The 16,535-nt window shown below is 41.6% G+C and overlaps 2 protein-coding genes across 2 annotated transcripts in view; one reads left to right on the top strand and one right to left on the bottom strand.

Annotated features, from left to right (window-relative positions):
- Positions 1 to 1,290: 1,290 nt before the first annotated feature.
- Positions 1,291 to 4,767, bottom strand: CCDC121 (coiled-coil domain containing 121). Its single transcript, XM_011972606.1, has 2 exons — positions 4,095 to 4,767; positions 1,291 to 3,627 (listed from the first exon to the last, which is right to left on the bottom strand). Exons 1-2 carry the CDS (start codon positions 4,460 to 4,462, stop codon positions 2,673 to 2,675), a joined length of 1,323 nt encoding a protein of 440 aa, XP_011827996.1. The 5' UTR covers positions 4,463 to 4,767; the 3' UTR covers positions 1,291 to 2,672.
- The window catches only part of GPN1 (GPN-loop GTPase 1), a 21,072-nt gene continuing 9,238 nt past the window's right edge, over positions 4,702 to 16,535 (top strand). Inside the window, exons 1-11 of the mRNA XM_011972729.1 lie at positions 4,702 to 4,869; positions 5,569 to 5,662; positions 6,742 to 6,781; positions 7,504 to 7,570; positions 8,298 to 8,335; positions 8,820 to 8,898; positions 9,112 to 9,206; positions 12,447 to 12,492; positions 13,125 to 13,271; positions 14,238 to 14,320; positions 15,434 to 15,488. Of these exons, the coding sequence (XP_011828119.1) occupies positions 4,717 to 4,869; positions 5,569 to 5,662; positions 6,742 to 6,781; positions 7,504 to 7,570; positions 8,298 to 8,335; positions 8,820 to 8,898; positions 9,112 to 9,206; positions 12,447 to 12,492; positions 13,125 to 13,271; positions 14,238 to 14,320; positions 15,434 to 15,488 (897 nt within the window). The 5' untranslated portion in view covers positions 4,702 to 4,716. The remainder of the gene's footprint in view (positions 4,870 to 5,568; positions 5,663 to 6,741; positions 6,782 to 7,503; positions 7,571 to 8,297; positions 8,336 to 8,819; positions 8,899 to 9,111; positions 9,207 to 12,446; positions 12,493 to 13,124; positions 13,272 to 14,237; positions 14,321 to 15,433; positions 15,489 to 16,535) is intronic.

Here is a 16,535-nt window from a genome sequence, read left to right as displayed (position 1 = left end):
CTACAAAAAATAAATTAGCTGGACATTGTGGTGTGCACCTACAGTCCCAGCTACTTGGGAGGCTAAGATGGGAGGACTGCTTGGGTCCAGGAGATCGAGATGCTGCCATGAGCTGTGATCATGCTACTGCACTCCAGCCTGTGTGACACAGTGACTGTCTCAAAAAATATTAAAAAAAAAAAAATTCTGCACATCTCCTTAAAAGAGAACATTTTAGAAATTTACTCTTGCTTCATCTTGATTCCTCTCTCTCTTCTCATAGCAAACCCATTAGCAAGTCCTGTCTACCACCAACTACATTTTGAATCTGTTCACTGTACTTCTGCCATTCCAATCTAAGCCATCATTACCTCTTGGCTAGACTACAGTATCTTCCTAATTGGTTTCCTTCCACTTTCTTCTGGCTTGGATACACTCCACCTAACAGCTGTAGTTTTTAACATTGTAAATCAGACCTCATTCACCTGCTAAAGGCCCTTGGTCTACATCTCTGTGCTCATAACTCCTGCTAGCCTTAATAGCCTCATTTTCCTTTCCTCCACCCATGTTCTATGACCATTCCCCAACTATACTTTACACACACCCTTCTGTTCCTTGAACCTACCAAGCTTATTGCCATCTTAAGGTATTTGCATTCACTGTTGCCTCTGCGTGGAATAGTTTCTTCCCCAGTTTTTGCAGGGGCTTCATTTCCATTGTAGGCTTGATTTTAGCAATCATAGCAGGTCTTAAATTTCACCTCAGAGGTATTTTCCATCTAAATTCACTTTCTTAACCCTGTGTAATTTTCTAAATACCAAAGCAGACAAAATGTAGATTGAAATCTTAGTTGGCCAACTTGCTGCTCACTTAGAGGTATGGATTTCAAGGTATGAAATCAGTTATCATTCAACTTTTAATGTCTTCAAGCCTTCGCTCTGGAAGGGACAGCCACAAGCAGTATACCATATCCATTATCTGGGATGATAAGAAGTAAAAATGAACTGAGATCAGGTGGAAGTTACCCACTCCTGAATCAGATAATCAGGACACCAGTGGCAGGAGGGGAATTAACAGAAGAACTAATATGCTTCCTACTTTACAACTTTTTATCAGCCTTAGAAATATATTGTCTTAGGGTTTTTACATCCACAGAGAATAAGCCTTCGAGTTTGTCTTGGATACCATGCTTTCCTTGTTCCGTGTTTCTGTATTTTCAGCTCACAAATTGAGATTTAATTTAAAGCACCTGCATGCTAAAATCCTAATTTCTGCATTAAAACTAGTTTTTATTATTTGCACGTGTAAGACATTTAAGCGTGGTAATAGAGTGATGAAGCAGAAAATGTGTTACATTGGAACAGTAATAAAATCAGTGGATAAATGTTTTTATTTAATAACGTTTAATAAACTACATATTTAACAGAAAAGTTGTTAAAGCGAGAAGGTAAGGACATATTGAAGGAGAATCCTTTTTAAATCCAATTTTAAGGGAATTCACTTTACATGTAAATAAAGCTGAAAATTCAGGAAAATTATTTTGAAGTTTTTCATCACAATTTCTGGGAAACAAAGTTGATCCTATTTTCCCATAGAGGACCCATATTAAAATGTGAGATTATATTCCTCTACTGGGATTCAGCATTCAAATAACTAGTCCCAACTTCAATGTCGCAGAACCCCCCCAAAATATATAACTCTCCTAAAAATATATACTTTAAAATATAATTTATAGTTCTACTAAATGGGAATAAACATATGGCATGCGTTAATTACAAAAGATACTTCATGTACTAGAAAGTGCACCTGTAAGAAAATTAATAAATGACCTAAAAGCACTTAAGATAATAAACATCATTTTACTTCTATCTTTTAGAATGCTGCTAGGGAAATGGATGACACTTTTTAAAAAGTCCAAATATTTCAACTTTTTTTGGATACATTTTCCTGAAATAAGCAGAGGCATTCAATCACCTCCATGCTACATGTGTTTCTTCAAAGAAAACATTTTCAAATGTAAGAGCTGACCCAATAGATGTCTCCTTCTCTTACCTTCTCAATTTACTTAAAGCTAAACTTGTAGGGACTTCACATCAGATGAAAGGTCACTCTGCCTAGCACTTACTGGACTTGCTGTTATCAGAATGCTTTTTCGCTCATGAGAAAACTAGGAGCTACCTGGTCACTGGCACAAACTTACAAAAATCTTATAAAAACTGCTTTTGTCTGCTAAGTCGGTCAAAATGAATGAGGATAAACTGATACTGGTCATTTACTGAGCAGAACGCTATTCAGTCTATTTGGAATGCTATCCTTAAAGGTACTTTTTCTCTATAAAGAAATCTAATTTAGTTAGATGAAATAAATCACAACTGTTTTCACTTCCTTGGGTTGGTTTCCTTTAGCTAGTTTGATGTATGGTAAATGGCTAGGTTAGGGTCATGTGTTAGGTTAACTAGAGGTTTGTGGAATATCTTATTAACGAGAGTATTTAAAGAAAAAACTAGTTAAGGGAAGCTGGTTACCAAATATCTAGTAGGACTGTTGGATAAAACCATCTAATCCTTCACTCTAACACTCATGATGGAGATGTTACAATAACAATCTGGAATCCAAAAGCCTTCCTAACCAGGTTAATGTAGCACTTAAGAGTACTTGCTCCAGTTATCTAATCAGTGTTATTTTAGGAGGAGTTACTTTGGATTAATCCTTGATTTGGTGCCTTGGGGAAGACTGGGTGTGGTCTTTGGAACATCCTGTCTATTTAGGCACTGATTATGACTTCCTTGCAATCTCTGCCTCCCCCGGATTAAGGACTCCAGATACCACTGTTCCTGCTGCAGCTGCTGCTTCCTGTTTTCTAAGTGGCTTTGAGTAGCCGTTAGTTTCTGGGCTTGCTCAATTAGCTGCAGTAATTCCTTCTTGAACTGCTGGTTCTCTCTTTTGAGGCCACAGAAGTATTCAAAAATAGACCGCTCTGCTGCCAACTTCAAGGCCTGGGCTTTCTTATTAAGCTCTCTTCTTTTTCTCTTTCCCAGTAGCCTCCTGTCTGGCTTGCTCAGTTGTTTCTCCAGTAATCTTTTCTCCTGGAGGAGCTGGGCCTGTACTTCACGTGTCTTTGCAGCTGTCTCAGCTTGGACTTTCTTTTTATCCTCCTGTAATGTCTGTATTTCTTTCTCCTGCTTTTCCTTTAATATAGCAATGTCCCTCATTGCCTGCAACTTCCGCTTCAAACTGGATTGGATATTTTCCTTTTGCAAGAGCGCTGTTTTAAGCACTGAAATTTGTTCTGCATATCCGGAGGCTGATTCTTGTCTTCTTCGTTCAATCTCTCCACTTTGTTGTAAATAGCTGTTCCATACCTTCTCAGGTTGCTTTGTGTACTCTTCAGTTTTGTTAGTCAGGTATTCCAGAAAGAACCTGTTTTCAGCCTGGACAAGTAACTTTTCTTGGTATAGCTCCCTGTATTCCTCCAGTAGCTGTTCCCGCTGGATTTGAGCTTGTTTTATATGCTTGTTCAGAACCGTCATTTCCGCCACTATCTTTTCTTTAAGGATTGTCTCCACCTTTGTTAGCTTCTCTGGCTTGACAAAATTATTTATTAGCCTATGATACGGTGGAAGGAGCCTTCTGGGGCCCTCAGCAAACCTGAAAGAACAAATGAGACATTCCTCTCTCAGTTAATGAAACTTTAGGAAGTGCACAACTGTCCTTTATTTATACAGGAGAATATTTCTGAGCACCCAGAATGTTCCAGACATTATGCAAGGTGAGGGGAATCCAGCTAGTGGTAAAAGATGACGGATTTAGCTCATCATTTACAACGTGCGTTCACCACAACCCTGGGAGGTACTATCTCAGTTTTAAAAAGAGAAAACAGGTTCAGAGAGTTTAAGTGAATTGCCCATGACTCACACCACTAGCAAGTGGCAGAGCCTAGGTATGAAAGCCAGATCTTATGACTTACTGAACACTGTTAAGCAGCTACAAAGGGCCACAGAAACAGACTGGGTGGTTGCGAGTAGAAATACTTTTCTAAGCTCTTTCATCATCTTTCCTGAGTTTCTGAGAGCCCTTCAGTGAGAAGGAAGCTCCCCTCCAGTACCTATTCGCACCTGGAATCCAAACATTCATCCTGAAGGTCACGGCAACTGCGTAGTTCACCGAGGGTGATTACCAAGGAATGAGCGCTAGCATCAGGAACCTGCGCCTGCAACTCGCGAGAACAACGTGCAAGTGCGGAAAACTCCCGTAGTTTATCCGTTCGGTGCTCAAAGGGTCTCGGTGCTGCCCAGCAACCCTGGAGGTTGCACCCTGCTCCAGTCTTGGCTGGTCCAGCCCTGAACTGTTTAACCGCCTCGGCTACCGAATAAACCCGAGCAGCCGGTCCTCCAGTGGCTCCGCTCCCCGCTCTCTGCGGGCTCGAAATGAGAGGCATGCGCCTCGTTTTCTTGCTGTGTGACTCCTGCCCTAGGGACCCCATCTCTTCTCGCCTTCCCCCTGGGGACAAAAGCCCTCCCAGGCTGCAGAGATCAGCGCCCTTTCCTAGCCCCCTTCAGCCTTCCTCTCGCTTACTCAGCGCCCCCACTTCCTCGCCACTGTCACTAGTTGGCTCACCAGCCCTGCCGATACTAAGAAGATGCCCTGGCAACTACCGCGCCCCTTCACTCGCTCCTTTCTGACGCTTTGGTTCTGTTTTCGTTCGCTGCCCAGAACATCGCGGAAGTTTCTCTAGCCATGCAGTGTCTCTATGGTCAGGTGGGCGGGGCCAGGAGGAAGATGGCGGCGCCCGCAGCTGCAGCTGAGCCCCAGGCTTCTGGGGGTCCGCGGCACCCAGTGTGTCTGTTGGTGTTGGGAATGGCGGGATCCGGGAAAACCACCTTTGTACAGGTGACGTACACAGCGTGGGTGTAGTAGGGGAGCGCAAAAGGTTGCCTCCGACAGGCGGAAGGCCAGGGAGAAAGGGAGGGAGGTCTCCGAGGATTTGGAGGGTATCGGCGCATGGGTTTCGGTCGTTTCCCATCAACTTTAGTTCCTTCTCCGGCAAAGCCTCCTCGGGCCCTAGCCAGGTTAATTAAGGCTCTCTTCTGCGCACCTTCAGTGCATACTCGGTCAGCTTACCACGTTGTACAGGAATTGTCTTGCTGATAAAATTGCCAGTTTCTCGAAGGCAGGGGCTTACAAGTAACTTTAGAGATTAATACAGTGCTAGCACACAGGTTTTGGTGAAGATTTGCCGAAGAATTATTTCTTGCACGCCTGTCATGTACCATTCACTGGGGATATAGCGAAGATTAGGTTGACAAGATTCATTCATGGGGCTAAATATTTAATGGAGGAGATAGAGAAAACCCACATACGAAGAATCAAAACAAGTAAACAAGTGACTATGAGTAGGGGAAGTTTTGTTAGATGGATGATGAAGAAAGGTAGCATTTGAACTGAGAGTTGTATCTTGGTGGTGGATATAGTGGGTGGATATTTCAGGTAAAAGAAAATCTAAGTGTAAAACTCTTAAGGCATGGGTGGTAAAGGAAGTTCTCTCTTGTCCCCTCTTTGTCTCCTTCCAACCTTCTCATATCTCTGCAGAGGCTCACAGGACACCTGCATGCCCAAGGCACTCCACCTTATGTGATCAACCTGGATCCAGCAGTACATGAAGTTCCCTTTCCTGCCAATATTGGTGAGTAAACCGGTAACATAACTTGTGTGAAGTGCTTTAAAGAGAATGGAAAAGGCCGGGCGCAGTGGCTCACCCCTGTAATCCCAGCACTTTGGGAGGTCGAGGCAGGTAGATGAAGAGGTCAGGAGTTCAAGACCAGCCTGGCCAAGATGGTGAAACCCCATCTCTACTAAAAATACAAAAAATTAGCCAGGCGCGGTGGCAGATGCCTGTAATTCCCGCTACTCGGGAGGCTGAGGCAGGAGAATTGCTTGAATCCGGGTGGCAGAGGTTGTAGTGAGCTAAGATAGCACCACTGCACTCCAGCCTAGGCAATAGAGTCAGACTCTCCAGCCTGCCAGTCTTCAGTGCCTTCTTTTTTGGTGTTTTCTAAACTATCTACTTTCATTTCCTTTGGATTTGCTTGAGTTCCTAAACAGCTTAGGCTTTTTATTTTGTTGTTGTTGTTGTTGTTGTTGTTTTTTTTAATAGAGTCTCTGTCACCCAGGCCAGAGTGCAGTGGCGTGATTCACAGCTCACTGCAGCCTCAACATCCCAGGCTCAAGTGATCCTCCCACCTCAGCCTCCTGCCACCATGCTGGGCTAGTTTTGTTTTGTTTGAAGAGACAAGGCCTCTCTATGTTGCCCAGGCTGGTCTTGAACTCCTGGGCTCAAGTGATCTCCTGCCTTGGCCTCCCAAAATGCTGGGATTACAGGTGTGAGCCACTGTGCCCAGCCTAATTCCTTTTTAAAAATCATGTCTGCATTGCCTTTGCATTGCGTTTGTTAGTAATAGGCAATTAGTAAGAAGCTTTTTTTTCCCCTTGATTTTTGCCTCCCTTTTTCTAGGCGTGTTTAACTTGTGTGAAACTTCTCATTTTGTGGAGACAAAACTCTCTACCATAACTTTAGAGCTCCTAGCCCTAACATTCTTCATGAATTACTTGACATTTATTCTTTGTAAGGAAGGAAACCAGTGTGAAAGTGGAGGTGGTAGAAGAGAATGCTGACAAGAGAAGGGTAGAAGGCCAGTTTCACTTTCTTGCTGGTAGGGAATGTGCATGTATTACATTCCAGTTAATTCTTTTCTTTCTCCTCAGATATTCGTGACACTGTAAAGTATAAAGAAGTCATGAAACAGTATCCTTTTCCATCTACTTTGGTCTTGACTCATTCCTGGCTTCGTTTCTGTGTATTTTGTGGCTTGAAAGAGTGTTTTTGCCTTTTCCCTGTGAAATATACAAGCAAAAGGATGGAAGCTGATTGTGGCAGAGGTAGCTGATCAGAAATATTATTTCAGCTTGAGATTTTAGTTTTTTTACTGTCTCCCCAGATGGCAGGCTGTTGTAATTAAAGAGCAGAGAGTAGGATAGGATAACTGACAGCTACCTGGGTCCCACAAGGTAGTATTTTGCCTTGGAGGATCATCTGTTGGTCACCACCTCTTTAGACTGGGAAACTCAGAAATGAGTGGGTTTAGTTGGATTAACTCTTAGTAAATTGCTGTGTGAAATGTGTACTCTGCTTAATTTGTTTATGAGGATCAGAGCCGGAGGTGTTATACAGGTGGCCTTCATGGCCAATGCTAGTGAGCTGTCACTGCCTGATGCACCTGTGTTACATTTTGGTCACTTTGCTTTCTTCATTTTGCCTGGCCATTCCTAAAGTCATAAATGAGTGAGCCAGACCTTGATACTGAATGTTTCCCTGTGTGGTTAAGGTTGTGTGGTAGTCACGGATTAGGTTGCCAGTATTCATTAATGGAACACTAATTTCATAATGCTGTTTGTGTGAATGATAGCCTGGGTGTGAACTTTATAATCTAATCTATAAGCGATTTCAGTCCTCAACTTGGTGTCTAGATATGGACTTGGACCCAATGGTGGCATAGTGACCTCACTCAATCTCTTTGCTACCAGATTTGATCAGGTATGTCTGTCTTTAATATATCAATATGGCTGTGTAAAAATCTGTGACTCTTAAATTCCTTAGCTTGATCACATTGATAAAAGCAGCAAACTTGAACATAAATACAGAAAATAAGTAGACATTTTGTCAGACAGAGAAGTAGACTATGAGAAGGTGATCAGTATTGTCAGACACTTCACATTTAATATTTGTGACAGCTAACAAAAATCTAAAAGACCTGGGTTATTTTCTTGACATGTTCTTTGCTTGTGGTATTACCCTGAAGCTGGGATGGGGATATTTGGGAGTGGGATGGACTAGCAGTCATGGAATGGAAAAATGATGGGGCATTTTACTTGTGATAAATATTTGTCATTCTTTAGGTTTTCTTTGTCACCTATTTCTATAAGAGTGTTTTATAATCATTGTTTTTTTCACTCTGATGTTAAGCCATGAGACAGGCTGTTAACATTTTGACAAGAGATACTACTTGACATTGACAGATCAAAGTCTTCTGCTTCTCAGGTCCTTGGATTGTGCCCCAAGGTGGTATTGGAGTGCTGCTGATGTGGCTGTGTTGCTTTAGCTCAGTCTGTTTATTCCTTGTTGTCCTAAGATTGCAAACGTTCAGTAGGTGATTGAGGGATTCAGTAGGTGATAGTGCCTGTGAGGTATGCCACCCTGGAGAGGGCTCTGTGATTCTGTGTTGAAATCAGAATTTGTTGTCATTAATATATTTTTCTTTTAGGTGATGAAATTTATTGAGAAGGCCCAGAACATGTCTAAGTAAGTGATTTCAGTAACACCCATTTATTTCTCTGTAGTTGACATATTTCTAGGCTTCATGGAGGATCTGGGATACCATCAGCCTCTGAAAGGATATAGATTGAGATGAAACCATTCCTCCCATTCTTCTTCCTCTGTTCCACACTTACCCCAGCCCTAAGCAACCAGATGTTTCCCAAGAGATTTACATTCTGGTTTTGTGTCTTTCATTTTAAATGCATTGTGTTTCTATAAAAGTTTCCCCTGTGATCATTTGCAGCAACTCATGGTCTGCTGTTCCTGCCCATTAGCGTGAATATTGGTCATTGAACAAAGTCTAAGGGATCATCATGTGCAGTTTAAGGGCAATATGAGGAAGTTAGATTTGGCAGTGTGCAGAGGTTATTCCAGTCTTGGATAACCAGATGTTTATTGTCTTGTATGATGGAATATCCTTCAGCATAACACAAATGTAACACCTCTTTCATGATCTTTCTTGACATAGATATGTGTTGATTGACACACCCGGACAGATTGAAGTATTCACTTGGTCAGCTTCTGGGACAATTATCACTGAGGCCCTTGTGAGTATTCTAGGACTTGCTACTGAGAATAGCTAGAGGGGCTAGACTGGATGAGCATTTATTTCTAATTGCCTTGGACTTTATATGGGAGGGAGTTGTAGAAGCTCTGCACACCCTGACTAAAGTGGTTTCCCCTTGTTAAGGATGGTGGAAAAAGTTTGAGAACAGGTCATGAGCCCTCTGACCAAGGCTTTGATTATTTTGTGGCTTTAGGCATCCTCATTTCCAACAGTTGTCATCTATGTAATGGACACATCGAGAAGTACCAACCCAGTGACCTTCATGTCCAACATGCTCTATGCCTGCAGGTAATTGATTATTGGTGGGGACAGTGTTCCATCAAGGTGTAAGGCCTTTTTCTCCTCTTCTTCCTCTTTTTAAAATTTTTTAAAAATCTGATTGCTTACCCCTGCATTTGTGCTCATTCAGATTTGCTCTTCAGTTGAGTGGCTGTGAGTTGGGGAAGGTCAGAGGAGAAAAGAGGCATATGTGCTATTGGCATTCTCTCTCAGTACCCTCTGATCTTCCTCCCTTGTTGTTACAAAAAGGTGATGTATGAATATGAGCTGTCTGATAGTTGTTTCCAGTTGAATAAAATCCAAGTCTAAAGATAATAAAGTCCTCTGGGCTGAGTCTGTCGTCCCAACACTTGGGAGGCCAAAGTGGGAGGATCGTTTGAGCTTGGGAATTTGAGACCAGGCTGGGCAACATAGCAAGACTCTGTCTCTGTAAAAAAATTTTAAAAATTAGCCAGCGTGGTGGCATGCCCCTGTAGTCCCAGCTACTTGGGAGGCTGATGCGGGAGGATTGCTTGAGCTCAGGTGGTTGAGGCTGTATTGAGCCAGATTGTGCCATTGCACTCCAGCCTGGGGCAACAAGAACCTGTCTCAAAAAAAAAAAAAAAAAAAAAAAAAAAGAAGAATAGAGTCCTCTGGCCTAAATGATGATGCCGGTAGAGTGAAATTGTAACATGAGGAGATACCATGAATAAGAAGATTTATCCATAATTCTAAAATGCACAGGTGGCCAGGCATGGTAGCTCATGCCTATAATGCCAGCACTTGGGGAGGCCGTGGTGGAAGGATTGCCTGAGCCCAGGAGTTTGAGACGAGCCTGGGCACCATGGTCAAACCCCATCTCTACAAAGTATACAAAACATTAGCCAGGCATGGTGGTGTGTGCCTGTAATTCCAGCTACCTGGGAGGCAGAGGTGGGAGGATTGCTTGAGCCTGGGAGGCCAAGGCTGCAGAGCTGTGATGATGTCACTGCACTCCAGCCTGGGCAACAGAGTGAGACCCTGTCTCAAAAAAATAAAAGGCACAGGTTTGCCCCGCAGAGGAAGGGCATGCCTCACTGGATTATATTAGTGCATTAAGACTGAGGAGTGGCCAGGCGCGGTGGCTCACACCTGTAATCCCAGCACTTTGGGAGGCTGAGGTGGGGGGATCATGAGGTTAGGAGATCGAGACCACGGTGAAACCCTGTCTCTACTAAAAATACAAAAAATTAGCCGGGCGGGGTGGTGGGCGCCTGTAGTCTCAGCTGCTAGGGAGGCTGAGGCAGGAGAATGGCATGAACCCAGGAAGTGGAGCTTGCAGTGAGCCGAGATCACACCACTGCACTCCAGCCTGGGCGACAGAGCAAGACTCCGTCTCAAAAAAAAAAAAAAAAAAAAAAAGACTGAGGAGCAAGGCAAGGCAGACAGTTATTAAAGCTGAGAGAATTTAATTTTGAGGGTGCACAAATGTCATCACCAACATTTGTCTCTTCTGATGTGACAAGGGATGTCCCTTTTTGTTGGATGCAAGAAATCTTGATCCAAATAGAAATCTGAAGATTGACAGCATTATTTCATTTTCATATTAATTGTTTATTTATTTATATTTTTTTGAGACAGAGTCTTGCTCTGTCACCCAGGCTTGAGTACAATGGCACGATCTCACCTTACTGCCATTTCCACCTTCTGGGCTCAGGTGATTCTCCTGCCTCAGCCTCCCGAGTAGTCACTATGCTTAGCTAATTTTGTATTTTTAGTAGAGTTGGGGTTTCACCGTGTTGGCCAGGCTGGTCTCAAACTCCTGACCTCAAGTGATCTGCCCGCCTTGGCCTCCCAAAGAGCTGGGAATACAGGCATGAGCCACTGTGCCTGGCCCATTTTCATATTAATTGTTTAAAAGAAAATTATTTGATTTGCCTGATGGTGGTAATCATTTCTTTACAAAAATATATATTATTTATGTATGTATTTTTAGAGGTGGGGTCTCACCACGTTGCCTAGACTGGTTTTGAACTTGTGGGCTCAGGCAGTCCTCCCAGCTTGGCCTCCCAAAGTGCTGGGATTACAGGCATGAGCCAACACCCCCAGCTGGTAATCATTTCGTGATGTAAACATACAGTTGACCCTTGAACAATTTGGGGGTTAGAGGAGCCAACCCCTGCGGAGTGGAAGACCTGACTATAACTTTGACTCCCCCCAAACTTCATTACTAAAGGTATGCTGTTTGGAAACCTTGCTGGTAACGTAAACAGTAAATTAGCACACATTATATATATTATATGTATTATATGCTGTATTCATATAATAAGCTAGAGAAAACAAGGGGAAGATATATTAACTATTCATTAAGTGAAGTGGCTCATCATAAAACTCGTCATCCTAGTCATCTTCACTTTGAGTAGTCTAAGAGTAGGTGTTGGTTTTGCTGTCTCGGGGTGGCAGAGGTGGAAGAAAAGTAAATCTCACAGTTCAAACCTATGTTGTTTAAGGGTCAACTGTGTATCAAAATATCCCTTTGTACACCTTAAATATACATATAATTTTTATTTGTCAACCATACCTCAATAAAGGTGGGGGTAGAAACATTTTTAAATGTTACTTTACAGATTGAAAAAAGTTTTCATGTTCTTTTCCCACCTTACTGAGGTACAATTGACAAATAAAAATTGTATATATTTACGTGTTATTTGTAAAGAATAAAGGAGATAATACATACAAAGGTGCTTATTAGCACAGTGCCTAGACTATACAGATTGAGCATCCCATATCCAAAAATTTGAAATCTGAAATGCTCCAAAATCTGACTTTTTGAACACTGACATGACACTCAGAGGAAACGGTTATTGGAGGATTTTGGATTTTCGGATTTGGGATGCTCAACCAATAAGTATTTACAAATGTTCCAAAATCTGAAATTGAAAACACTTCTGGTCCCAAGTATTTCAGATAAGAAATTCTCAACCTGTAATACATATTCAATAAATGTTCATTTCCTTCTCTGAAAAATGCCAGTTTGGTAAAAAGCAAAACAAAAACAAGTTCAATATTAAGGCATTCTTACTTCAAACGAGAGTGACAGTTCGTGTGTTGTTTCTGGGTGGTGGTGGTTTTCCTGTTGGGAGAGACTATATGAGTGTTATGTAAAAATGGATGACTACTTTTTAGATTCTGAACTCATTCCCCTTCTCTTACTTAGCCCAACATACTGACACTGGACAAGCAAGAGCTTATGTGCTTTTACTAATAACTTCTCAATGTTTGGTTTTTCAGCATCTTGTACAAAACCAAGCTGCCTTTCATTGTGGTCATGAATAAAGTAAGTGTATTCTTCCTGTTGTGATTCACCATTTTTCATCAGAACCTTGTGGTTGGAAGGTTTGGGTGGGTGAGAAAGATTTTTTCAGATGCTGGAGACCAGATTCAGGCTTTACTGAAACAAATTCATAGGCACTTCGAGAAAATGAATCAACCAAATTGAATGAGCAGTTATTACCAACTCTTGTCTAAAATTATTTTAGGCTAGGTAGAGTAGCACTTCAACCATAGTGTGTAGATTATCCCTCACAGTCAAGACTGTGTAATTACGAGAGGGACAGCTAGTGTACTGGAAGTGGCAAATTAAAAAACACTAAACTTCTCTGTTGGTTGATGGCTAGGATGCAGGAGACATTTTGACTTCAGAGCCTAGAATGTGCTGGTGTCCATTCTGGCCCTGGTTACTTGGCAGTGGATGGTAGAGGGTGAACCAAGAGAATATATATCTTCATTTAGTTACACTGACTACACAATGATCGTGGTTCTTTGTGGCTTGTTGCAGTGGAGGGGGAAATAGAAGCAGAGAAAGAAAATATATGGATGATACGCTCCTTGCTGTCACCACTTAATTAAAAGAATAAATTTTGTGTTTGTTGTCTCTGGTTGCTCATAATTGACTTCTCTCTGGTACAGACTGACATCATTGACCACAGCTTTGCAGTGGAATGGATGCAGGATTTTGAGGCTTTCCAAGATGCCTTAAATCAAGAGACTACATATGTCAGTAACCTGACTCGTTCAATGAGCCTGGTGTTAGATGAGTTTTACAGCTCACTCAGGGTAAATTTTCTCTCCTGCTCACACTGACAGCCTCTCCAGATAACCTGTTAACCCATAGGACTGGCTTTGAACCTGGCTGAGAAAGGAAGCTTATTACCTACTGAAAAGTAACTTTTAAAGCATTGCTTATTAAAAATTGTGGAGTGTACAAGAAGAATAAGATAGGGACCCCAACTTCAGAGTTTATAGTCTATTTGGGAGAGAAGGCTACACACAGAATTAAAACAGATGATATAGTAAGTACCTTAAGAAAGATTGGAAGTTGGGCGGCAGATCGAAATGACGGATTTTGGAGGATATAGCATTAGAGGTATGCTTTGAAGAAGGGTAAGATTTATGTAGGCAAATGCAGAGTGGGTTAATTGCCCAAGCAAAGGCATAGACAAAGCAGAAAGTGATTTGGTTTGGTTTGATAATAAGTCCTGTTAATTGTTCAGTCCTAATTATATCTTTTTTTTTTTTCTTCTTTTTTCCTTTTGGAGAGAGGATCTTGCTTTGTTTTACCCAGGCCAGAGTGTAGTGACAGGATCACAGCTCACTGCAGCCTTGACCTTCTGGTCTCAAGGGATCCTCCTGACTCAGCTACCAAGCAGCTAAGACTATAGGCATGTGCGGTATACCATACCCAGCTAATTTTTTACATTTTGTAGAGACTGGGATCTCGCTATGTTCCCCAGGCTGGTCTTGAATGCTTGGCCTCAAGTGTACCTCCTGCCTCAGTCTCCCAAAGTACTGGGAGTACAGGCATGGGCCACTGCACTCAGGCCATATCTGTCTTTGTCAATTTTTTTATTTTCCATGGACTTATTTCTGTGACTTTTGACTAGGTGTGCTGTTCTTTTTTAGCCTGGCTTTTTGCCAAAGACTTCTCAAAGCATAAACCTCTCTTACTAAGATTTTATGACATTTGAACAAGTTAATATACTTCATTAAAAAATATGTGGCATTTATGATGCTTTTTGGCAGGTGGTGGGTGTCTCTGCCGTTCTGGGTACTGGGTTAGATGAACTCTTTGTGCAAGTTACCAGTGCTGCCGAAGAATATGAAAGGTGAGGATAGAGGAAAATTCTATTGATGACATTCTTAATAACCTACAATTCTGATATGAAAGCAGTTTTTCCAGGAGAAGCGTTAAGTTTTCATGATGGATGTATTATATTTGCCTTGCATATCTGTTTTGAATCAGATCACACGTAGGGGTAACAAGTTCCCTTTAACTTTTTTTTTTTAATGGAAGTATAAATCTTCATTGTATTGAGTGATTAAGAGCAGGGATCATCAGACTTTTCTGTAAAGAGCTAAATAATAGATATCTCAGGCTTTGTGGACCATACAGTCTCTGTTGCAACTGCTGAAGTCTGCCATTGTAGGACAAAAGCGTCCTTAGACAACTCGTAAATGAATGGGCATGGGTTACAGTAAAACATCATTTATGAAAACAGGCAGTAGGCTGGATTTGGCACTAAGGTTGTTGTGAAGACTGAGAAAACATGTATACAGCACTTATCACAATTGCTGACATATAGTAAGCATATTTTATAATAAATGTTATAACTGTTGTCATCGTTAATACTGGAATTCCATTTAACTAAAGGAAAGTGGAGTCAGAGTCCTGTGCACTTTCCTTAGGCCTGTGGCACGATAGCCGGCTTATTAGCGTGTGTCTTTGGCTTCATATTTTGCAAGATCCTAACAACCATGTTTTGGTTTTGAGACACGTTATTTTGATTTTGATTCATTAGACACAGGGGTGTTATCAAAACCTTAGGATAGACTCTTCTCTGTATCCTTTCACTGTTGGTGTTCAAGTAAAGCACATAATTGTATGTTGCATATCCTGAGCTCAACAGGCTTATCTTTTACTTATCTCAGCCTTTTATCTCGAATGATGAGTTCATCAGTCATGTTCTCACCAGTATTAATCTTTCCAGTCCAGCAGTCAGGATTGTGTCTCCTGGTTCCAAGGTGGGAGCGGGCACCTTGGCTTTTAATTCCATTGGGTAGACTCTATCAGTGACTAAGATTTGTTACATCTGATGTTGAATGAAGTCAGATATTTTATTATTGTCAGAGTCTTAGGAAAACAGAGGACATAAGGGATGTGGAGAGTGAGTAGGATAGATGATTAAGCAAAGGAATTTAGAAAGTGTTTCTCTTTACAGGGAGTATCGTCCTGAATATGAACGTCTGAAAAAATCACTGGTAAGAAGGGAGGCTGTTTGTATATTTTAGAAGGGCCATTAAAAAAACCCAGCTCAATCCTGATGACATAAGTGCTTTTGTTTTGGTTATTAATGTATCTTTTATTTAATTAAAAAAGTTTTTTGTAGCTTTATTGAGGTACAATTGACTAATGAAATTTCAGTGTATCTTCTAAATACTTGTTAATTTAAATTTGTACATCTGTATATATGTTGTCTGGGTGCAGAAAGGCTCCTTAATGTTTCTTCCCTTTCAGAGGTCAATTTAAAACTAGTTGTAGAATTTTGTATAGAGTATGGTGGTGATTCACAACTCCTTTTTTCGTTGTTGAGAAAGGGTCTCACTCTGTCACCCAGGCCAGAGTGCAGTGGCATGATCACGGCTCACTGCAGCCTCAACCTTTTGAAAGGCTTAGGCGATCGTCCCATCTCAGCCACCTGAGTAGCTAGGACAACATGTATATACCACATGCCTGGCTAATTTTATTTTGTAAATTTTTGTACAGACAAGGTCTCACTATGTTTTCCAGGCTGGTCTCAAATGCCTGAGCTCCTGCGATCCTCCCTGCTGGGCCTCCTGTAGTACTAGGATTACAGGCTGAGCCACCATGCCCAGCCTTCTCTTATCCCAAATGATTGAGTGTCCTGCTTCCATAGGCTCATTGGATCCCTTGTCTTTGAGCCTGCCTGCTATGTCTACTTCAGGTTTTTGTGTTTTTTTCCCATATAATAAATTTTATTATATCTTTTGTTTTTTCATTTTGTAGGCTGGGGATGAATAAAAAGAGTAATGCTTTCTATCTAGGCATTTTGCCTAACCAGTTGAAATGTTCCAGTTTAATTAACAGAGCAGGAGATCCACCCTGGACTGAACTCAACACTTCGGAATTGAGGGTTCTTTTGAAATCTTTTTGTGTTCAGTTTCTGAATCCTTTAAATCAGTCTGCAGAGCTCTCTAGTGTGAACTTCTGCTGTAACCCAGGCCCACGCTACTTAGTGTTTCTGTCCCTATACCGGACGTCCCTTATCTGCATCAGTTTTTATGTAGCCTCTAGTATTTGTA

This window comes from Mandrillus leucophaeus, unplaced genomic scaffold (assembly GCF_000951045.1).
Source record: "Mandrillus leucophaeus isolate KB7577 unplaced genomic scaffold, Mleu.le_1.0 Scaffold13, whole genome shotgun sequence".
Lineage (NCBI taxonomy): Eukaryota > Metazoa > Chordata > Mammalia > Primates > Cercopithecidae > Mandrillus > Mandrillus leucophaeus.
The sequence above is the reverse complement of the archived record's forward strand: the minus strand, read 5'-3'. Positions and strand labels throughout refer to the sequence as shown.